This window comes from Pyxicephalus adspersus, chromosome 1 (genome assembly GCF_032062135.1).
Source record: "Pyxicephalus adspersus chromosome 1, UCB_Pads_2.0, whole genome shotgun sequence".
In the NCBI taxonomy this organism is placed as follows: Eukaryota; Metazoa; Chordata; class Amphibia; order Anura; family Pyxicephalidae; genus Pyxicephalus; species Pyxicephalus adspersus.
The window spans coordinates 55,094,963-55,120,164 of record NC_092858.1 but is presented as its reverse complement, the minus strand read 5'-3'; the positions used below and the strand labels follow the sequence as shown (position 1 = coordinate 55,120,164).

The 25,202-nt window shown below is 35.5% G+C and overlaps 1 protein-coding gene across 6 annotated transcripts in view; it reads left to right on the top strand.

The window, feature by feature from the left end:
* The window catches only part of TBC1D4 (TBC1 domain family member 4), a 90,067-nt gene that overhangs the window by 55,485 nt on the left and 9,380 nt on the right, over window positions 1-25,202 (top strand). Inside the window, exons 6-18 of one of the 6 annotated variants that reach the window (XM_072410607.1) lie at window positions 457-548; window positions 1,273-1,383; window positions 3,923-4,042; window positions 6,878-6,910; window positions 7,448-7,519; window positions 8,233-8,471; window positions 10,623-10,772; window positions 15,530-15,690; window positions 17,927-18,127; window positions 20,017-20,172; window positions 20,554-20,712; window positions 22,022-22,266; window positions 23,201-23,360. In XM_072410607.1, the coding sequence (XP_072266708.1) occupies window positions 457-548; window positions 1,273-1,383; window positions 3,923-4,042; window positions 6,878-6,910; window positions 7,448-7,519; window positions 8,233-8,471; window positions 10,623-10,772; window positions 15,530-15,690; window positions 17,927-18,127; window positions 20,017-20,172; window positions 20,554-20,712; window positions 22,022-22,266; window positions 23,201-23,360 (1,899 nt within the window). Of the gene's footprint in view, window positions 1-456; window positions 549-1,272; window positions 1,384-3,922; window positions 4,043-6,877; window positions 6,911-7,447; window positions 7,520-8,232; window positions 8,472-10,622; window positions 10,773-15,529; window positions 15,691-17,917; window positions 18,128-20,016; window positions 20,173-20,553; window positions 20,713-22,021; window positions 22,267-23,200; window positions 23,361-25,202 lie in introns of all 6 variants that reach the window. The other 5 variants (XM_072410600.1, XM_072410614.1, XM_072410630.1 and 2 more) reach the window with 5 other exon arrangements.

The window sequence follows — 25,202 nt, the reverse complement described above, 5'->3', positions numbered from 1 at the left end:
ATGGATTTAATATGGTAATTAGGAAATGTTACCCCAGGACAGATAAAAGTATGAACATTGATGTGTGTTTTTGTAATGTCAACACCCACACATGTATATAGACCTTTAAAATGGAAGAGCAAGAGGAATGCAATTCTTCAGTTCTTTGTTCCCAAACAAAAGGCACATAGGAGCATTTGTTTTTATCTGCATTATAAAACATTATTGTGATTGGAACAGCCTCCATCAATATTTATTTGTAGTTAACTAACTGACTAAACACTATTTTCTCTGATTGTACAATATATGTCCTATTAGGTTTTGTGCAACCAGAGAAGCCCATGAGCTACATAGATTGTACTATGACTTGTATAGTGTATGGTCAGCTATAGCCACAACATGCTTGGCTTGTTTTTTATTGGTTTTGTAAAAATGCTTTCTCTTTAGTAACTGAAAACATTTTATTTCAATCTTTAGGGCTATATCCTCCAAGAGCCAAACTGGTAATACAGAAGCAACTGTCTTTGCTGTCAGACAATGAGCAAGCTGACATTTTTGAACGTGTTCAGGTAGTCAAAGTTTTGTTTGTTTTGTTTTTTTTACATACGTGTTTATGTTGTGTATATGGAATCACTGGTTATTAGTATTAGGTTACTAGTGGATTGCAACCTCTCTTCTAAATGAAAGCCGATCACAAAAAGAATAAACTCTTAAGTTTAACAAAGCTTTTGCAGCTGGTTGAGATGCAATTACCATTTTGTCTGAATAACAAGTAACCTATAAATTATAATTGCTTTATCAGGCATTTTATTAAACTAAAACAATAAACTGTTAATTGACCTGGTTAATCTTTAATTTCCTAAGTGGGTTTAAGAAGGTTGTGTTTAAGGCTACGTACACACGTGCAATAATTGTCATTGGAAACAAATGACTAACGATCGATCATCCAGTAGTCATTAACAAGAAAAGTAAACAACGACAATGATAAAGAATGTCGGTGGAAACGAACAACTGCCCTTGCGGTTCTGATTGGGCGTCAAATGTGTAAATTGTGTGTACATTTGTTCAGTGAGCGTGGATGGTTCTGCAGTACACTTTCTCCTGTACATGTCACTTCCTGCATTGCTCAAACGATTGTATCTAGTGTGCATTATTGGTTGATTATATTTGATCGGTCGTTATTGCACGTGTGTACCTAGCCTAATAATGACTAGTGACGTGAATTGCTTTACACTGTTTTCAAACACCAAGAAGCTTGGTGTAAAATAATGTCTTAAATGTTTAACTTTTCAGAAAATGAAAGCCACAAGTGACCAAGAAGAGAATGAACTCGTCATACTTCATCTTAGACAGTTATGTGAGGCAAAGCAGAAAGTACACGTTCATACTGGAGAGATGCAGACGGTAAAATATGTGTATATATTATATATATATATAATTCACATTTATATGATATAGCTATGTTCATGCCTTTTTTACTTTGTCTGTTGAGACAAATTATTAATTAAATGTATTGTAAGTAGTAATTCATATTAAAGTAACTTTAAAAGACAAGTGCGCCATATCCAAGGTACATTGGATAAAGCTGATGGGAAACTAGCTTACCAACTGTGTACAATGCATAATGTAATGTCTTCAAATACACAAGTCAAGTTTTTGGGACCCAAAGGGGGTGGCTCTTGGCAGATTAGGCCGGCATTGACCTTAATAATTTAGATCATTCTGAAAGGCAGTTTTAGGCATCTTATATATATACTTTACATTTTAGGGATCCTATAGGTCCCAACAGTAAAACTGTAAAGGAAAGAGAAAATTCTATGTACAGCAATGGTCCTGATGCCTGGCTAAATTTCAGTTACGAAATTTGCATAAAGCGGAACTAAACTAAAAAAAAAAAAATTACACTTGCCTTTAATCCCGCAGATCCCACAAGGGCGCTGGTCTTTCCCATGATCCGGTCCCACATCGTCCTGGAATTCCTCTTCGTCCCGGCGCAGAGGAAGCACAGGGTGCCGCCATCTTCCAAATTCTCTTCACTTTTCTTCTTCGGTCTTCTTTCTCCGTCACCCAATCTCACACTGCGCAGGTGCGAGATCAGGTGACGTAGCCGCTGCGCATGCAAGAGATTGGCATCTCTTTCCCCTTAGTGGCAGCCAGATCCTCCCAGTATGCGTGACGTAGGTATCGCAGGAAGCTCTGCGATTCCATTCCAAGTCTTGATGGCCACAGCGATAAAGACTTAAAGGGACATTGCTGCACCCCTGTACTTTATAAAATAACAACATTGTTACTTTATATAGAAGAGTTTTCTATGGAAATTAAAAATGTAAAATTTTAGATACACTTCTGTTTATCCTGCACCTATTGCCTTACTGTAACTGGTTTCATAGCTAGCAAAATATTAAACCATGTTTGTACAGTGTAAACAGCAGCCTTGCCATTTAGTGGATCCAGCCAAGATATTTTAGTCTGCTATGAGCTTAATCAGCACATCATGAGCAACCATGACTAATACATTATACCCCAGCGACCAGCTCTAATTCTTACTGACATACTTACATTAGTCATGTTCCTTTATATTACAACTTTGATTTAAAATCATTTTCTGCATTCTCTTCAAAGTCCTGGGACATTACAGTGAAACGTAAAATTTGCTTTCTGATTGGCCAATATGCCTCAAATTGTAGATTTATCTTGTTTGTATGTTAAATGTTTCCCGTTTCTTGGGTTGCATCTCTAATAAATCAGTCTGAAATTGTGCCTATGGCTGCACAGCCTGGCTATTATCACACTTCATTAGATTTCAGCTTTAGACTTGATCCGTGAGGAAGAAGGGTCAGTTCTGGCTCTTGAGTTTTGAGAATAAGATGCAATAAATGTTTTAACTTCTTCACGGTTAGATCACATCAATTTAGTTTTTTGCCCCTGGCTCAGATAAGAAATTTGTACGCATATATATACCTTGGAGGTGAAAACATATAATCTTAAAGCAAAATATGCATGGATCTAAAGCTTTATGCAAATGTTCATACAGAAATAGAGGCAGTGGCTTGCTTTTTGTTTTAAGTGTTAATACTTTTTATAAAGTTGGTTAGGGGAAATATTAAGTTTTAGGGTGATAAATACTAGGATCAGTACTAAAGAAAATACAGCAAAATCATCTTTTATTCTCTGCCCCATGATATCTAAAATAAATATAAAAGAAAAAAACAAAAAACACAAAAACAATCATATTTTACATTTTTTGTGAGTGTGTGTGTTTTTAACTTTTTGTATAATGTGGCTTTTATTTTATTTTCAACACAAGGGTTGAGAAAGGGGGTAGACGTAAGGGAAGGGTACAGACCTGTGAGAAACTTCATTGGGTTGTCATGAATATATACAGTCCAGCATGGTCTACAAAAACATTCAAACCATGTGTATCTAATTGGAAATGTACACTATATTGAAAATACACCAAAATAACCAAAAACATTTTCCTAAAGCCTCTTCTAAGGAGATATTGGGCCTGATTTATTAAAGCTCCTCAAGCTGGCCTGCGATTGAAAACATTTGCTAACAAATAGCAACTGATTTTTTGGAAATCCATTCCAGGTTTGCTGGATCACCGAGCTTCACTGATAAAAGTGTATTATACGCTCCAGCCTTGGAGAGCTTTATTAAATCATGCCCATTGTAAGAGCTGCTGTTTGAGGGAGAATTGTGAAATCAATGAAAATACTATTTCCAACAATAAAATAACAATATGCTGCGCTTCCTATTGCAGTGCTGCATAAAGTAGTGCTAAGAAAAAAGACTTCTATCTTTTTGGAGAGACATATTAGCAACATACAGACGCCTTTACTGTGATAAAATAATGTATTTATTGTAATGTTATCACAACAAAGAATAAAACATGAGGATTTTATTTGGAATGTTAAATTTCCTGATTGCTTATTTACAGAGTGCATCAAGCAGCTCTATCCCGGAGAGCGCTGCCCCTAGTGGCCGATTCAAGCTGGATATTCTCAAGAACAAGGCCAAGAAATCCCTGACTAGCTCTCTGGAAAATATTTTCTCAAGGGTAAGGGCTATGAGTTACAATGAGTACTGCTCAGATTTGTAGTTACCTTTTAGTAAAATGCTCCATCTAATGGAATTAAACTGTGCAATTTATAATGCAATTAATAATGCTGGTTCGTGCCAGGTTGTCTGTGTAGCAGAAAGTCTATCTGTTCTATCTGATGGCTGTCTGCTAGCATCTGAGGTAATGACCATGTGCTTTGCAGAACTCTGCCCTGCCTTTATTATTTTAGAAATGGAAATGGTCTATTGACCTATATATAGGCAGTCCAATGTGGAGTTCATATAACAATCTATATACATTTTTGTTATGTTTATACATTTACCATTCTTCAAAACTTGGGTTTGTTTTTCTTGTACAATATTATTTCTTGCATCCTTGCTCAAACATATAGTTTGTTATGCTTTTTTCTAAACTGATTCAGTAGATGTAAAATACCTGTGCAGAGAACAACTTTGTCAGAAGGAAGAGAAGAAACCTTTCCTTTAAACATTAGTGTGTATTCTTTCATTCAAACCCAGCTTACAAATCACTCTTGGTTTCCATTGAGATAACCTGGAGCTACCTGCATGCTTTTTGGAACCCGGTGTACAAATAATAAGGGGTTCATTTATAAAAGAATGAATGTGACATTTATTAAATATACAATTATCAGGTGAATCATACTGTTCTACATATTTTAAAATACAGTGCTAATTTACCTGCAGTGAATGATTGGTGGGTGGCATGTTCACTGCTTTAAAGATATGTCTATTAGCCTAATGGTCCCATTTCTGCTGGAAAACTGAGAGGATGTCCATTGATTTCATTTAGTAGAAGTAAGTAATTTTACATAGAAAGAAAGAACCTGCTTTGGTTGGCAGTTTACCACCTGCGAGCTGCAAGTGGTGAATGGGACTCAAATAATATATGAAAATATATATATTTTTCTGGGAACATCCTATTTTAGCAGTATGGGTTACCTGGCAAGTAATTAAACTGTTGTGATAGGATTTCTATAAATGTTTTAGTTATTTACCATGTAGTATACAGAGGCAAAAGGAAAACAGCCAACTACAGATTACATATTCTTAATGCATTTTTATTGTAGTCTTGATCACTTTTATTATTTGCAGCAATTGCATTACCTCTATTGACTGTGCCTTACCTTTTACATTATTACATTGCAGCCAGGATTCCTCTTATACTCTAGTACTATATTTCCATACCAGTCTGAGTAATCATTGCTATGAGCTTCAGTGGTGTCACTGCAATAAATGATATTGATTCTGCCACTCTCAATACCATAATCGATCAAAGTACTTAATCTGCCCAAAGTGTCTGGTTGATATCATCAATTGTAACTGTGGCAGCAATCTTCCCATATGGGCTACATGACCTATAAAATAGAATGTCAGACAGGGCTACAAGATCTAAATTTGAAAGGTGATTTAATGGGATTTTTTTTTCTATTATTCTTTGGATTGTTGCATGTACTGGGTGTTTATCTACTGAGTAATGTTATTATTCTGCCTTCACTTCTGCTTTAAATATGTAATATTAGTAGATGCTTATATTTATTATTATTATTATTATTATTATTATTATTATTATTAAACAGGATTTATATAGTGCCAACATATTACGCAGCGCTGTACATTAAATAGGGCTTACTCATTACACTGTTGAGTTTCGACAACATTCAACTTATTGGCAGAATATAATATGATCATTGGGCACAAAAAAAAACAGCATGGATATACCTAACAGCTTTGAAAACTAAATCCCTCTGTTCCTCTTCAGGTGTGCATTTCAATTACAAAAAAGTATCTATATCAATCAAAAGTGTTAACCTGTAAATTACATTTTGTCATTTTAGAAGACCAGAAGGAAGGAAAATAAGTTTAGGTTTATCTAATGACTTTTTGGGTATAAATTTTTTTGTGATCCCCATCACTGGAGTTGTTGGGAGAGGGGGGATTATATTATTTTGTTTACATACAATTGTATATCTTACAATCTTTCAAGTAATTTTCAAACATATCTATCTATTTATCAATCTATCCATCAAACCTTCATTTTATGCTTTCGGTTTACTATTTGTGCACTTGTGGCCTTCGGTAACTGCTTGCCTTTGCTCAGAAAATAGTAAAAATTGAGTTGCATATCCAACTCCTTGCTGTATCAGAGAGGCTTCTATGACAAATACCAAGGAGTCCCCTCTGTGTGCCTTGACATTTACAAAGCAAAGCCTGAGATAACACTGAGCCTGCAGTTTGGCTTTAGCTCAGCCAACTGTAAAAGCATAAAGGGCGCCTTGAGGACAGAGAACAATGCCCTACAGGCAAACCACACTTCATGGTAGACCTACAGAATGCATCTAGTCAAAGGTCTAAAAAGTTGTCATTGCTATAAATGAAGGCTTTTTTCATATTTGAATTTTGAAGTTATATAAAACAATATAAGAATATGACATGTCAGTGTATTGCTAGCTTGTCGAACAGTATAAAAAAAAATAACAATGTTAATTTGTCTGTCTTTTGATCTGTCTACTGTATTTATTTATAATCTTTCATTTATTTCATATTCACCATGTTGCAGCAGACCGTTCTTAATGGTACAAATACTATTAGCAGGGATATAGACCAGCTACATATGTGACATGAATCTGAGGGATGAGTAGATTTTGGATGTACAGTATTATGTACGGAACCCACATGTAGACCTTATGGGCCTAGCTTTGTTGCTCAGGCAAGGTGCTGCTTTGTGAAAAATAGGGTGGTGTAAATCGCCATATTATTATGCCTGGAATCTAAAATTTATTTTTGCTTTTTAATTTTTTTAATGGGGCTCCAGCGACAGAGTGTGGAGGTCCCTGGCACTGTCAAGGTAGGATTATGCATCTTATAGTTCCATGTATAGAATTATTGTTAGTTTTTCTGTGTTGTGTGTATAGTACGGACACTACCAGCAAATATCGCCTCCAGAGCCCTGTGGTCTTAGTGGCAACCTGTATAGAAATAGTTTTGTTGTTAATATGCAGTAGGGGAGTGTCGGTTTCACTTACTATTTTTAAATGCGTTTAAAAATATCCGGTCTTTCCTCTGAACTGTGAACTTGGCTGAGACTCCAAAATATGCTCTTTCTTCTTCTTTTGTTTTGTGTTTTTTCTTTTAAAAAAAAGTTAAGTTTCTAAAATGTACATGCATTGGAGCTATGAAAAGAGGGAAATGTTATGGTGTTATCAAAAGCATTTATTGAGATTCCAGGTGTTGCATCGGTTGTATGAACAAAATAAAGTTGAACTTCTAATACGTTGTTATGGTCAGCAACCCTGTGTTGTTTTAGAGTCCTCTTAACATATAATTCTTTGATGTTATGACTTTCTAGCTGGATCTGACAAATAATATTGAGTTGTATCTACAGGGAGCAAACCGAATGAGAGGCCGCCTGGGCAGCATGGATAGCTTTGAACGCAACAGTTTTGCATCTGACAAGGTACATTTTCTATAGCACATACATGATATAAATTAATTTGTGGATAATACTGTTGCAGGTGTCTCGTTCAATCTGTTGTTCTGTGCTGAAAAGATAAGGTATCTCTGTAAGCGTACTGTATATTAGTGGAAATTAATGATCACAACAATATGCCTTTGTCACAGTTTGGTTACTCATTTTTTTCCTTCTCCTTGTTACCCGTTGTGCACATTTCTGCACTTCCTGTTTCCATTGGTGTTTCACAGAGAAATACAGTATATCTCTTTTTGCCTGCTTTACCCTGTGATAGACACAACAGCAGTATGGTTTTGTGTTCCCTGTGTGGATGACTTACTAGCCTCTATTATAATAATAGGCTGTTTTTCAGGATATTATACTGACAGCACAGGAAACTTGTGTCCAGGAAGCCGGGCAAGAAAGAAAAAAGTCAGCAAGGCATTATTGTTCTCTACAAAAACAGGAGTGTATGTCCCTTTGATAAGAGCCTGTGTTCTCCTAGGTACTATGGTAGATCAGAAGCCAGAGATCGCTCTGTGTTTTCTGTTTTCCTAAATCCTAATCCCAGAATCTACCATACCATCAGAGATTGTTAGCATGCAGAAGGCGTGGATCATTATTTTTCGGTCTTTCAAGTTCTGGCATTAAGGACTGTTGGATTCTTCTGGATGATCTATATTCATTATCAGGATTGCTTATATCTTGTGTCATCACAGGACGGCTCTCCTGGGGATTCTCCTCCAGCCACCCCACCATCTTCCCCTGTGTCATCAGCCTGGCAATCGTTCCCAGAGGAAGACCCGGACTCCCCCCAGTTCCGCAGACGTGCTCACACTTTTAGCCACCCACCATCTAGTGCCAAGCGGAGGATAGCCTTTCCTGATGCCAAGTCACCAAACAGCAAGTCTCCCCTTCAGAGACAGCACTCAGTAGCCTGTGATGGGGCACAAAGCAGGTCAGTTAACATACAATGACATCTAAAAAATAAGACTAGCTTTTAGAAAATACATAATGTGTTTATTAATATATATTATTGAATCTGAGTGGTATTTATTTGTTAGGTCCAGACAATTTACTTCCATTTAACATTTGTATCCTCATCCCACTGTATCAGGAGCAATCTATTTCCCTAATAATGCATGGTAGATGCATGCTGTACAAATACAGTAACATGATAACTGTAATTAAAGTAATATATTTTTATACATATATATATTTTTATAATTGGAATTGTAGATGTAGAGCTCACTGGAACCACTCCTCTATTTGAAATATGTGTTTTGCTTTTATAAAACGATACAGAAATATAAAGCAAAATATTACAGGTCCATGAAAAAAAGAAAAATACCTTTTTCTCCCTCTTTTAAATTTTACACATACTGTTTATCTTGAAGAACTGTGATGTGAAGGCAAATTGGAAGATTGATTGCCTTATTAGTATTACTATTGGAAAACTTTGTGAATAGATGAGCATCCCCAACATTGTGGTTATCTATATGAACTCACGTTCACCTGACCATCATAAGCGATATTTAAACCAAGAATAAGTAATACATCTGTAATCCAGGATAATTTATGTACAATGTCTTACCGTAGTCAATAAAGAAGTATATTTCCAATGCAAAGATTCCTATAGCCTCAAATGACTAATTACACAACTATATAGGATGCACAGTAACAAAATTACAGCTATCTTCAATTTGGAATAACGTTAGTTGCAAATTATTCATAAATACACATGGGTTTTAGGTTAAGTGCTGCTCAAGTATCAGATTCAATCTACAATATTTTTTCTAAACATATTATATATAGCTGAATCTTTGTTATTTTCCTCTAAATCATTGTTTTCCAGGTTATGCCTAGCTGTGTAGCACGTCACCACCTTTGCAGCACAACCTGTACTATTAACTGTGAGAACATGTCCTGGTTAAATTTCTTAGCATCCACTAAGCAATATGTCCCCTCCAAATATCATCTGGAATACAAACAATTCCATGCAATTCTGTAATATCAGAATTACAGACAAGACTGCAGTGGTGTTTTCATGTTCACATAGTCAACTTCCTGTTCATTTATTCCCATACACAGTACCTAACTAAAGTCTGCTGATAACCCACATTGAGCTGCTAGCACTGCTAACTATCGTGTCTTATGTCAACATTTCTGTATAGAAGTGGGTAATATTACATACATATCTCTGAATGTTATTTGTGGTTATTCTGGGGACTTGCTATTTTAAGTTGCCTGCCTTTAACCTGTATGTAAAGGTAAAGCTGTGCTTTTTTAATGGTAAATAAGTGGGGAAGAAAGAGTTTTTATTATTGTCTATGTCCCTATTGAGGAAACTCACCTTTATTTGTACTAGTGACCACTGTCACGTGAGGGATAACTCAACATTACAATTGTCACCAAAATGGGAGGAGAGAGACAATCCTCTAATGGGGACACTTTTGCGACAAACTAAAATTTCCTATAAGTTCCTGTTATGTCTCTGAATGTAAGTAAAGAAAAATCTTCCTAATGATACAAAACAAAAAATAACCTGCCGGTTTGAACCCTTCACTACTCTAACTGAAAACGTTTGGTTTTACATACACCTTTAAGGTTAATCTTTGCCCAGACCATGCACTAAATTATTTTCTTTCTAAAATAAATAAATAAAATAAGCCTCAATTTACCTAAAATGTAGTTGCAAATGTCATGTTGCTCTGTAACTGTTTTAGCTTTACTGTCACCGGGAGTAGATTGAAAGGACTTATTATGTCTGTTTCCTACAAACTCAGTGACATCTACTTGCTACATGTCACATCTTTATATTGTTGCTGTATAAACCAGATAACATACATATACTGTTCAAGATTTGGAACAACCCTGTTCATCATATTAGTATGCCAATTAAGTTAACTTCCCTTTTCGTCTTTTCAGTTGGTATGACTGGGTAGCTTCTGAAGAATGTCATATAACTATGCTAATAAATTCTAGTAAGCAGTTTTGAGTGCTTTCATTGTGATACCTTTTACAGCTTATCATTTACCCTGCATTACCCTGTGTAGATTTTTTTAAGACACACCTGTTAATATTGTTTTCTGTCATTGCTGAAACTTAGCCCCATTCCTATTGTTCGGCGTATCCGCACTGAGAGTGAATCTTCGTCCTCCAGTCTCCCCTCATCCTTCACTACCCCTTCTTTCCTGAAAAATCTTTACCAAGGTTCAGGGAGAACACCCCCCCAATCTGAGAGAGATGCTCCCAAGAGGTGAGACCTGGTGAAGCTGCCTCCAATACGCCTCCTGCTCCATTCCTATGTCTGGTTCGGCTCACTTGCACTACTGGATTAACCAATTTTGGACTGCCATGGGATGCAGTCTGCATGATAATTGTGCTTATCTTTGCCAAGTAATTACTGTAATTGCTCTCTTAAATGGTAAAATGTTCAATAAAATGTTCATAAGTAGAAGCAGTTTTAACAGATTTTAAGAGATTCGTCTTTGTGTTGATGGTGTCACCCCAGCACCCTCAAAATGTGCAGTTGCCAAATTGCCTTATGTATGAAGGTTGTTGCAAAAAATTACAAAATTTTTGGGGAAGTGAAAAGGTTTTATGGCACAAACATAACATTCTATTTTAACTGTATATCATGGATTTCTTGGATAGCATGTAATCTGGAGGCTAGGGCATTACCCTTGTGTCACTCTTATAGCTGTGACTATATCCTACATTGTAAAAACAAGGGAAACCTAATAACTGATATATGCAGAGCAATGGAGGCACAAGAAAAGACAGCTCAAAGCAAAACAGCTGTTTTCATTATGTTAATCCATACCAATAGTCCTAATACCTATAAATTTATTACTGAAGCTGGAAAAAGAATAGTTTTAACTACGGTCTATATTGGCACTGAATTCTTCTCAAACTTTGGGTAAAGGTTTGCAACTTCATAGTTAAAAGAAAAACAATCCTAAAATTTAAATGTAGAACCTCTAAATAATAAGTAGTTTATAGCAAAAGCCATAGAAAAAACATTTTAGGAAGTTTGCTTCCAATATTAATAACAATGCGTTGGTAAACTATCTGCAAAATTTTTTGGGTTAACTTTATAAGAGGCTTACTGTATAAAACAAGCAATTTCTACAGAATTAAAAAATTGCAAAATATGTTTCAGTCTTTAATAATAATTAGGAGAAACAATGGGAAATTAATTTTCCCACTTAAAAAACAGAATGTCCATTCCAGCCTTTGTAAATAGGCATTTACAGATGTACTAGGTGTGACACCTCTCCAAAGAGTGAACATTATACCATCACATTTGTTTGTCTCCACAGCCCTACTAATAAATCTGTAAAATCTTGCATGATATAACCCTACATGTAACGTAAATGTTTGTCTTTTCACCCCTACAGTACAAATATGGTAAGTACATTTTTTGTTGTGAGGCTATTGTATATTGTATTAAATGTGAATGTTCTGAACACTGCCATGTTGTTCTCAACTGCTAATTCTATTCCAGTCCTTCACAAGTGAGAGTTCATGTTACTAAAAGAATTCACAGTAGTTTATTGCCAGGATTTAGGTGATTCTATATGTGAAAACCTTTATTGATCATTTGTGGGTTGTTAAGATATCTCAACACATAATTATACACAATAAACAATAAGTACAGATCAGGGCTGATATTTGTTTGGCCTCTACAATTGGCCTTCCTTACATTGTTGTTAAACTGTTATTTCCTCATATTGTAAAAATGGCACCAGTTATTATGTACAGATTTTCAAGCCAATATTGTAACAAATCTGTTACAAAAAAGCAAAATGTTAACATTAAACCATGTGATTTATACAGGAAGCTCAGATGCTGCTCAGCCCTTTTTTATCCAGGCATCACTATAATGCATCAGCCCACCTCACTCTTGTTTGTCAGTAACCTAACAGTGTAAGAACTTCTTACCCCAACTTCACCCCCCACCCAAATCTCAGTGGCCCTTACAGGCTCAGTATTGGGAGTAATGGGCTCAGTCTCAGTGGAGATCTCTTGAACCCCTGTTCCTACACCTATTTCATATGTAGATACCTACCCAGGACATTCATGCACATAAAGGTTAATAATATCTACAACCTTTATTACTGGTGCACATTGATAGTGTATAGTCTTACTAATGGAAGCACAATTCACAGCCTCAGGGTGCATGGTTGCATAAACACTTGTTCTTAGGGCTTTATCAATATGCCCGCCAGTTAATTTTTGGCAGAAAATACAGCAAGATGATTTACAGCCATCGCAATGAAAATTGTTTTCTAATAAGTTAATGGCTTTGTGTAAGTGTTAATTTAAAAAATTTGTGGTGTTTTGTTTTTATTTATCGTAATAATTTTTCTTAGAATAAATAGTTAGAGAATATGTGATGTGTATACCCCATACTACAAAGAACAAGTTTTATGTTCTATATTAAGTTTTAAATATCATTTTATACCCATGTGGGTGAACACAAGATTATTCAGTAAGGAAATGTTGAGCAAAGTGTTGATTACCACATCATTTAGCATTTTTGTTTCACTTATTTGACAACAGTAAACTAAAATCTGACTGGCTAGCTATAGGGAATTTCTGGTTGTACTGTACATTAAGTTTATAAGCAAAATCATGGATAAATATTTTGATGTACATATTACCATGGAAGGATATGGGGAAATAGGTTTGTTCTAGTCACTGCATGTTTCATACCATCTAGGTAAATTTTTATAATTTTAAACCTTGTTTAGTGAGCAATAAAGTAGTAGATCTGAGTCAGTAAAATATTGCTATTCATTATGACTTGGCAATGTAAGGAATGAATGAAATCTGGCCCTGAAGCAGATAGATGTAGCACTGTGTGCTCAGTTAGAATGTGATTTATAAACAGATCTAAGAGGATGAAATCAGGTATTCTAATCAGTTCCTTTTTATGGACTGGGAAGCTAGACAAATTTACTTCTTATATTGTATTTGTCAGGAGGTAAATAAAATGAATAACAGAAACAACAAACTTGCAGGCCAAATGCAGCCACAGGGAAGGGTGATCTTTAGGTTTTTTCAGGTAAAGAGTTATTACTTTTAAGATGAGTGCATGGTGCATTTTTCATGAGTTTATCTTCATGGCAGAAGCTACATCACAACATATTAACACTTTAACGAAATGCTGTTTACATCTAAAACAGCTTATGCTTTTTATTTTATGTTTGTGGCTACATATGCAGATTATCTTTTGCCATGAAGTTACTGTATAACCTTTGTATGGTACCTTGATGTGTGTTTTGTTCCTAATTCTGACAAAAAGCAAAGAGGAAGCTTGCTTCCTCTAGTTATAAGCAAGATGTGTTGCAGGCTGAAGCCACAAAGCATCAATAGTTCTGGTTATGACAGAGAAAGTTTATGAAACTTTGCACAGATGTTAAAAATAAAAACAATGTCATACATACAGGAGAAGTATAGTATGCAAAGCTGAGGGTAAGTTAGCCTATGTTCACAATGTAGATGATTGTCCTCTAAGAAGAACGATTGTGATCATCCTGAGTAAAAATCTTGTGTGTGTAGAGTTTACCTAGTAAGTAAGTTAGTTAGGTTAGTTTAGTTACTTTATGTGTATGATAGAAACAAAGGAACCCCATAAACAACTATTTTGTATTTTTTTTTTCTAATCATTATGGGTTACTTTGTGGTAAATTTATTTGCAAATAGCTTCGCTGACTTCTTTTAAAAGGACACAATTTACCCATGGGCATCAATTCTCTAGTAAATGTTCTTAATGAATGTGATTCTACCCTTGTATGGTAAATGAAAATGACAAGTTGTATATTCAAGAGGCAGATATAAACATATATCTGACATTAATGACATTTCAGGCTAGCACAGATATATGAAAAGGTTAAGTCTGGCTTGCTTAGGATTCACAAACATCATTTTGAATAATGTTTGCTGAAAGCCAGGTTTTAGGACAAAAGCTTTTACCATTTTATAGGGTACCAATCACTTTTACAATTTTTTTTACAGTTATATAGCAATACATATAAAATAGGATTCATTGGGATTTCAATTTTTCATTCAATAAATGTATGCGACAGATGATTTTCCTAGATGTAATAAGCCATACAGCTACAGATTAGGCAGTAGACCTTACTAGGAGTCAAGCAGCCTGATTCCCACATTTGGGGGCAGAAGCCATCTTTTTAAACAGGGTCAAACATCTTCTCTGCATAGCAGACAATACACAGTGGTGGATACCAAAGCCACTAAATCAGCCACTGGTGTGCAAATCAGGCCATATAAAATATTCATGTCTCAACCAACCAAAATGATCACTGAACTTATTCACATCAATATTGATAAGGCTTTTTTGTCTGAGCAGAAAATCTGCTTTGTACAGAAGAAAGACAATGCCAATAGTAGTAGTCTAGTAATTGTTTTGCTTGTAAAAGGAGTTGATTGGTGGAGTCTTGAGCATTGAGGAATGTGGAAAGTATTTCTGCATTGTATCTAAAAAATGGCCTAAAAATATCTTTAAGTAGGACGTAATCAACAGCGTAGAAAAGAAATCACAATTCAGCAGTAAATTTAATCAATGTATTTATAAATCAATGTAAAAGCAAATGTGGTTATATCAGAATGACAGAGTGGTTTTTCAGGATATAGGTAATCTGCAATGTGGAACTTGTTTCTAGGTGCCCAATATTTTATTGGATATACCAAACTGTTAAGACATGGCAGTGGATTTAATAAATGAAGAACACAATGTAAATGTATAATAATGAAATGAGTTACAAAATACCTCATCTAATGATATTCAATGAATTGATATTTTATTTAATTTTTATTACAATTTTGTCAGCTATAATAGAAAAATGGGATCACCTTTAATTGATGCAATAATTGCTTTATAATTAATTTATTGGATAATGGACTATTTATTTATAAAAATGGATTTACTGGGTGGTGTGTATTATATAAGTATTTATAACATTCTAAAAAAATCTTTTGGAACAGTGAAAGTGAAGGAAGAAAAAGAACAATCTCTTCTTGTAGTAACGACTCTTTGAACACTAGTGGAACACCCCTTATACCACGCAGGATTTCGTGGCGTCAGCGGATCTTCCTCAGGGTAGCTTCACCAATGATCAGTTCTCCCTCAGATATGCAAAATAAAGGTATGTGGGCTAATATGTTGAATTTGTGCCTTCTCTTCACTTTGCTAGAGTAGAAAATTGGTCCATTCAGCCTGTAGATGACATTTCTCATTTCAAAGATTTTATTGGTTTTCAACAGAACAAAATTAAGGGGGGAATACAACCAGGAGGGGAGGGGGAACCAATGACATCAATAACTTATTCTCACCACATACAACATTAAAACAAAATGTACATCAGGTCACAGCAATGTTTTAGCAATGATATTAATGTCAAATCAGCATGGTGGCTCAGAGATTAGCACTCTTGCCTTTGCAGCGCTAGGTCCCAGGTTCGAATCTTAGCCAGAACATTATCTGCATGGAGTTTGCAGGTTCTCCCCGTGTCTGCGTGGGTTTCCTCCAGGTACTCGGGTTTCCTCCAGGTACTCTGGTTTCCTCCCACATCCCAAAAACATGCAGTGAGGTTAATTGGCTTCCCGCTAAAATTGGCCTTGGACTGTATAAATGACATATGCTCAGGGTAGGGACATTAGATTGTGAGTTAGTGACACAACTATGGACTTTGTACAGCGCTGCATAATATAATGGCACTATATAAATACTGTGTAATAATAATAACACAAAATTGGTAAAACCCTCTTAAAATAAACTTTCAAGCAGCATACAATAACATACAAAAATACAATTGTGTTTTTTCACCTAAGCTCTGTCACTGGTACAACATTTTTTTTATTTCTATTTCAGTCAAAACATGGTAACCTATTGCAATGACAAGAGCTTCTAATAATTTGCTATGTACCTTCCTAGTCAGGCAGCTTGTAGTTGATCCACAAAAATATGGGATCATACAGAACGATGATAAATAGCATGATAAATGAAAAAAAAAAGTGATGAAGGAAAAAATTAAAAGAGGGGTAGGGGAAGGGAATAGGGAGGACAAAAAGGGCAGGAAAGACACGGATTGGAAAGGGGAAGAGAAAGGAGATTGCTCTCATAGCGTTAAATGCAATCTAAGGGTCCCAAATTTGTTCATATTATTTTTGAGTGTACAAATCAACGTATCATTCGTCATTATCTAATTTAGCTTATGCTTAGTGAAGGCAAGAGTGGTGGTTTTCTAGTAACAAGCAATGGAAATTTGGGCTGCTAAGAATATATAGGAAATCAGTCTGATTTAGGTATGGAATCATCAAATTAAAAAAAATGGAGATGACATTTCTAGATAACCTTTTTATTTAAGTTTAGATGGTAGTATGCTGAACATTTTTTTTTCTATTTATATTTCATTTAGGACTATTTAATCTGTGTGCAAATTGGACAGGTAATGTCTAAAATAGGATTCCTACACCTCTCTCCCCATTTCTAGCAACATAACTGAAATCTGGTGAATGAAAGGTGTTATGGACAGTCAGGCAAGGGACGGAAAGGGCTACATGAAGCTGCATGTTCCCAAGCCAGGAAATAAAGGGGGCTCTGCGTCTGATGCAAGCAGATGCACAGCTTTTTTTCAAATGTTTAGAAGCAGAGATTTTATTTTTTTTTAACCTTCATGGAGACAAGCATATATATAATATTATTGAAAAGACTATATATTCCCTGGAAAATCAGAAAGATCTGATGCCCTTTTGATTGCTCACCTAAATCGCAGTAACAATGGCAAAAATTTGGTTTGTATTGGGAAGAAAAAAATGCTGTACAGTCACCGCATGCTTACAAATATTCAAGAACAGCTGGTTGTTTATATTCTGGCTTAACAACCTGGCAACACGAAGTTCTAGTATAGTCACTTAGTAGCATAGTCATTTAGTTTTCTGTACAGGAGATTGTTGGTAACTGTGAATTTATAATTTAATATATTAAATACTCCATTCATGTACTCCGTGCACAAAAATGTAATGCCTTGTATCTAATTTCTGATCACAATAAGCAACCTTTAATTTTCTTGTTCACAGCACTTTTAATATGCTAGCAGTGAATGTTTATTGAGAATAATTTAAATGAAAGGTAACTAATAAGGTAACAGTGGAAGACTGTATCAAGGGATCTAAATGTGCATAAAAACAAGAAGTTCAGAGATATTTATACATAAAGAGGAAGAAGAAATTGTGTTTTTTGTGACAGAGTGTGGGATCTCCCTATATAAACAATGTGCCCAGCGTGACTTGTGAGTAGGATGACATGCAATATAACTAGTAGGTCTGACAATATGGAAATGATGTGCACATATCATGTCCTAATTATTTCAGACAATTTAGATGGAAACGATTTGCTGCCATTATCCCCACTTCCTCCTACCATGGAAGAGGACCCATTGGCATTTCTTCTTCATGATGAAAGTACTACAGAAAGCACTGATGGGAAGAAAAATTCTGAAGATCTGCAGAGGTTATGGAGAAAGGCAATACATCAACAGATCTTGTTAATACGAATGGAAAAAGAAAATCTGAAACTTGAAGGTTAGTACACTACAAGCCTACATATTTACTAGTTACTACATATTTTGTAATCACTACTTGAACATGAATTACTTTTTTCATTTATTTTTAACACTGGTTTCCCAAGCAACAATGTAGTACTCTTTCCAGCTGTACACTCAGAAACTTTAGCCCAAAGTATGTCATTTATAAATGTTTTCAATGCCGTTAATTGCCTTTGATTCTCCCATACTCATTGTGCATTATGAAATATACAGGTTAGGAAAAACTTTTCTTTTCCTAAAGTGAATGTAATGTGAATATTCTTTTTCATGCCTTCGAGGACCTTGCATTGTCATACAAATTGCATATTATTGTTACAGAAGGTAAGAAAAATCTTCAATTACAAAAACTAAAGAAATGTTAGGTATTTTATATTTGTTTTGATACTATAATCCAGTGTTTCTTTTTAAGATGGGAGAACCCCTTGAAATAACTTTCAGATTGTCAGGGATCCCCTGCTGTGATTACTATATCCCTGTCCATTAGTGTGGCAGTCAGTGGGAAAAAATCCCCCCCCCCCTACAGATAACCACAGATAACCAAAAAAATCATTGGTATCTATTTAATCATTGGTATCTCAGTGACCTGAGATTCAAGCTGCTCATTGCTCAAAGAACTCCTAGAAACTTCTAGAGGAACCCTGGATGAGTAATGCAATATTGTTTAATATAATCATATATTCTATAATGATCTATAATAATATATTCTATAATTTACATTATTAACAAAGGTTGTGTACTATTGCTTAACTAATGCCTGATGGACCTATCAATTAGATTTCCTTTTAGTGAGATCAGATGTGAAATCATTGATTGGTTGTTATGGGTTCTTTGGCTTTTATGTATGTTTTTTCTGAGTATGTCTGTACACTACAAGCAGGTACCTGTCATTTATTAAACAGAATTAAAGTGCCACTCCACTAAATCTAAACCAAAACTGAAACTTTCTGTAGAAGAAAAGACATTATGTGTTATTATACTGATATTTTTCAACAGCAATGTGATACATGTAATGTTCTGATGTTACTTCAAAGAAAGTGCCTAAGAACAAAATACAAGAAGCTAAAACTTCATCAAAAAACTTGTTTATTAGAACAGGAAATGTCATACACATACTGTATGACATTGTATTTGTCAGCATGTGTTTAACTACTTTTAAACACTGTACATAATTAAAGGGTCCTTTTAAAAAGGTAAAACCTATATTTGCCCTGTCAAGTCTGTAGCTTGTCAAGCAGCTGACCACACCTGGCACTTTCTTTAAGACTGGCAATACTGTGTCTGTTCTGGAAATCCTTCCACTGTGAGTTGTATTGTCTGGGAGGAGGAGTATGGAAAATGAAAGAGAATTTGGGTGAGTTCAGTTAGTTTTATTTACTTTAGGAAAGCTTGTGCATCACATTGTACTTGAATTTAGTTCTTGTTTAGACTGTCTATAGAAACCTTGCCCTAATCTATAGATTAGGGCCTGTCTATAGAAACCGTGCACTAAAGCTCCTATTCTTCACGCTAACAATATGTAAATATTTAAAGGTTGTGTATTAATGTGGTGTATCTGAAACATCTTATTTTACTGACTAAAGCTGATTTGCTATTATATACATGCTTTCTGCTTTCTAAAGGCAAGTTAGACTAGCTTTGGGATTGAGCAATTCTTTGCAGTGGTTCTTAAATAAACGCTGGTGGCAGATACATGTAGGGTCTCCCCAGAGGCAGTGGTTCCCTGGTGTGAGGTGGCAGTGAACACACAACACAACCTCAACACCAGTGTGAACATAGCCCAAATAAAACTGTTTATTTGATATGGGCTTGATGCTTATGCCTATTTTGTTTTACTTCATTTGTTAATAAATAAATATTTTCTTCCAGCAAGCCGAGATGAACTTCAGTCTAGAAAAATCAAACTTGATTATGATGAAGTTGGACTTTGTCAGAAAGAGGTTTTAAATCTCTGGGATAAAAAGCTGAACTGCAGAACAAAAATTCGGTTTGACATGGAAGAGATATACGCCACTCTAAAAGAAGGTACAAACCTTTTTTACATAAGGGCTTTAACCCTTCCCTGCTCTGTACAAAACTAAGAAAAATGGCAGGGTATACACTTTAAAACTTTTTTCTTGAAGTGTTTTTAGTGTTTTGTTGTACAACAGTGACCATTTCAGTGTTTATAAAAGCGCATCATATCTCCCTTTATATTGCCTTTTCCTAATGCCAGATATCGTTATCATTTTCTCTGCACTCTATTTTCTCTACATCTATCCATAACTAACAGTAAAAAAAAAAACAAAAAAAAAGATGTTGGTCACTACTAAGCAAAGAAAAATTAATGCACAGTTGTCAATTTTATTGTTACCTGTATTGTAGATTGTAACTAAATTTGTTTTATATTTTTTTATTATTCATTAGGTGTTCCAAAAAGCAAACGCGGAGAGATATGGCAGTTTCTTTCTGTGCAATATCGACTAAGGCATAGATTGCCAAGTAAACAGCAGCCGTCAGATACAACATATAGTGATCTTTTGAAACAACTTACTGCCCAGCAGCATGCTATCCTTGTCGACCTTGGTATGTAAATAGTTTTCTTTGCAGAATCGGATACAACATATAGTGATGCAATACCCATTTAGAAGGTATTTGGTTGATTAAAACTGGGTTCTTTAAAACAGACCCAAAGAAATGTCAAGTAGTCTTTAACAATTTTCAAAACTGTTTTTATTATTTTTAAATCTTTCATGCTGTTCTGCCAGGAATTATCCTTGTTCAGACACTTCCTCTAATGGGTGACACCATTCTGTTTCTGATATTAGTTGTTCTCCTGTGTTGTCATCATGTGCTTCTAGTGGAGACTATATTTGGGTGGCCCAAAATTTGTTGTGCACATACAGTGATACCTTGGCTAACAAAGAAAATTCATTCCGGAATCACATTTGTTTGCCGAAATTGTGATTTCCTATAGGTTTCTATAGAAAATAATTTAATTCGTTCTGGATGCTGCTCACAATTTAAAGATAAGTTTAAAAAAAAATAGTAAAAAGCACACTATAAAAGGTAAACTCACCAAAGGCTGAGATGAACAGATTCCCAATTAGAACAGTCTTAACATATTATTAGCCAGCGTGGTGTCAGTTACTGTATAAAAACCTCAGTGGGTTAATCACTAACAAATCAAAAAAAAAAACAAAGCAAAAGAGAAAAAAACTTAATGGAGCCTAGAAATTCATTAACTTCTGGAGCAAGCTGTGCTTTTAAATTCAAAACGAAACAACTGCAGAGTTTGTCTTGGTCATTAGTTACAAGATGTTGAAGAAGAGCTCACCCCCTAAGATCACCGAAAACCTCAGCTGTGTTTAGCAAAAGATTTCTTCTGCAAGTCATGCAAACCGCTCCCTCACCCCCATTAAGCCTCCATCCTGCACACAAGCAGCAGGGAAGCCCCATTTTTTTGTTTTACATTTATTAGCTTTCCTAACCGGGGGGGGGGGGGGGGGGGTAGTTTGTTAACTGAAAAAATTTGTTAGCCGAGGTATCACTGCATTTTCCTCCATTGTCCCAAACAAGAAGCCAGTTTTGTAAAATGACATTCGGCTGCTCCTGTGTGGAGATCGGCAGAAGCTGTAAAGAAAAAGGTTGATTGGTGGTTTTAAATTGCAAAAAAACCATGAAGAAACATAAAAAACAATTCGCTTCTAAAACAATAAAAACATGCCAATTGTTAAACATTACCATTGATTTAGTAGAATACAGGTTATCCATTAAGGATTTAGATCTATATTTATGTTTACTTTACATATAATTAACAGCAGTCAAGGCTATATTTTTAAATGTATCAGCCATTGATTTGGAATATCTATTTACAAATGTATTTATTTACCAGGAAGAACGTTTCCAACCCATCCGTATTTTTCCACACAGCTGGGGGCAGGCCAGTTGTCTTTATATAACCTTCTTAAAGCATATTCCTTGTTGGACCAAGAAGTTGGCTATTGTCAGGGAATTAGCTTTGTAGCTGGTGTTCTTCTCCTACATATGAGTGAACAGCAAGCCTTTGAAATGTTGAAGTTTCTTATGTACGATCTTGGTTTTCGTAAGCAGTACCGGCCAGATATGATGTCTCTTCAGGTAACCCTTTTACCACCATTTGCCATGCAATTCAAACACATGTGTAATGCAGACTTGCACTCCTTTGAAACATACATGTATTTGTAGTGTATTTTAAATATATACAATGAAGAATGAATTTGGGTACTCTATCAGTTGTCTGACATGTATGAAAATGTGGATATTATTGAAAACTAGCCACAAACAATCTTTAACCATTTTCCTCATGTTTAATTTGACCTTTTGCTGAAAGTTTGAAGCTGCCATAGTTCCAGCAAGTTATCCGTCCTAAGTGAATGTTGGCAAGGTAGTGCTAAGTTAGAATTGGTAGAGTACTGGAGACTAGGAGTCTGGAGTCACACGTTTCCAGTTGATTACATTGCTAATTCCAAACTTGTCAACCATCATGCTAGTGTTCTATCAGAGAGTACTATCAGAACATCTTTACATATCAGTATGTCAGAACATGGAAGATGTCACCTGTCAGTGTCAAAACAACATTATTTTCAGAAGGTGGTGGGAGCTGCACTAGTGTTCAGAGGATATATGGTGATTGAGCTGAAAGGAATGTTTGACCATTAGAATCAGCAGGTTCCATTGCACTGGACTGCAAATTGGATGAGGATGCTGTGTAGTATACTGGGTGCTATCAACAAATTAAATGTGAAAAAAAGATTGAGTTGGTGTGCAGCTCATGTGACATTGAATATCTGCTTCATGGCACATGATTCAGAACAAGCATTGTGCAACTTGATGGTTCTGTGTGACAGATGTGTTTTTGTTTACAACATTTTTTAGCAGAAAAGAAAGGCAAGCAAACATTTGATATTTCCAGATTTAAGTGAATGTTTAATTTTTGTAACACTGCTCCTGTAGTGTTAATTTTTAATTTTAATTCTGTAACTACTGTCAGTTCTGTCACTGTAATAATAATAATTTCCATTTTTGGTGGCAGATTCAAATGTACCAACTTTCCCGGCTTCTCCATGACTACCACAGAGACCTCTACAACCATTTGGAAGACAATGAGATAAGCCCAAGCCTTTATGCTGCTCCATGGTTTTTGACATTATTTGCATCACAATTTCCTCTTGGATTTGTTGCTAGAGTTTTTGGTAAGGGACGTTTTTGTCTGCCTGAAAATTGTACAACCTGTAGTAAATAAATTGATTAGTGGAATAAAAAAAGGTTTAGCCTATTTAAGTCCTGTCATGTACTTGCCCACACTAGTATGCCAAGTGTTTATCCAGCACATATAGGGCTGTACCTTGGTTACCTGGCTCATGTTATCCTGTAGTCATTCTGACCCTGATCACTATCAAAGTCATGTAATTACTTATTAATTTGTCAGTTCTGTATCCTATTGCTAGACATGGATGACTTTCCTCTCAGCCTTCTTTTTTAATTCTAGTTTGATCAGATACTGCTAACATGACCAGTTTATTTTCTTCTAATAGGTAAATCAATAGCCATATTTCAGTGTTTAAATATTAGAGAATATATCAATTAAAAAAGTTTTTGCCAAATATTTATCTTGCTTAAAAGATAGAAACCTCCAAAATAATTGAACATTTTGGCCTGGAGCCAAATAAAGGAACATTTCAAGGCTATACAACATAAAGGGCAGTATTTACAATCTAGGTAACAATAAACTATCATTTCATTCTATAGTCCAGATTGCTACTACTAGTGCCAAAGCTAGTAAAGTCTTTGGCTGAAAATAAAAAAAAATTGTATAGGGGCCCTAAAATAAAATTATGCAGAATGTTAATGCTGTCCTAAAGGAGACCTCTTGTGCAAATACATAGGCTGCATTTCATAGTATACAACTTTAAAATGCCAGTTGTCTTGTCATTCTGATCCACTGACTTTGGGTCTTTGAGTCACTGACCTAAAACAAGATGTCACTCTGAGCAGAGACACCAGATGACAGAATGAGACCTCTTTATGCATTGTAGCTCGCTAGAAATTATTTAATATTTAAAACCATCATAAAGCATTTTATGACCAGTGGTCATTTCTTTGGAAGGAATAGTGTAGTAACTTCTAGAATTTAAAAATATATATCAAGTGCATTTTGAGTTATCCTCTCCTAAATAGTTTTATAAGTTGTTAAAGGTAAATACCTGTCAAATGTATTTTTTAATTCTGGTAGTTACTACACCACTCCTTCTAAAGAAGTAACTGGTGATCACAAAAAGCATAAGAAAGGTTTTAATTCACAATGAAGTTCTTGCTACCCACACTGCATGTCATTTTGACATCAGACAGCCCTATCCTGTACTCCTACCCATGGGCTTCTTGTTCCCTCCCCTATATTGCTACAGTACTATTCCAAGCTTTTTAAGTGACACTTGGATCAGGGTCCATTTAGGAAGCGGGGGCCGCCTTCTTCCTTCTTCTTTGTACGTCACCTGATCTTGCATCGTGCAGGCACGAGATAGGGTGACGTAGATGGGACAGGAGAAGAGTGCCCGTCTCACTGAAAAGATTAGGCATGCACAGAAGGAGCAGCCAGAAGCTTCCCAGGATGTGTAACATATCTGCGCTCCCATTCAGTCTTGACTTTGTGGCAATCAAGACATAAGGGGAGAGACTTTACCATATTTTTTCTTTAAAAAAAAGGGCTTTAAACTCTGTCGCAAAAAAAAAAAAAAAAAAAGTTGTTTACCCTTTTATGTAAGGTAAAAATTTTAGTTTAGGTCCACTTCAAAAATGGCCTTCAATATCTGCATGGAGATGTGTTTTTTTCCACATGCACACCTCTAAGGCTTTGGCCAGCTACTCCACAGGCAAAAGTAACCTTTCAAAAACTTTGTGTTTTTTGGGGGGGTTGTCTATATAGTGCACACTGTAATATAATAATTCTACACCACTTCTCCTCCTCTAGCCCCCCTAGCGGTATTCCCGAGTGTGACTCGGGGTGGAAAAAATTGCAAAAAGCGGTAATCCCGAGT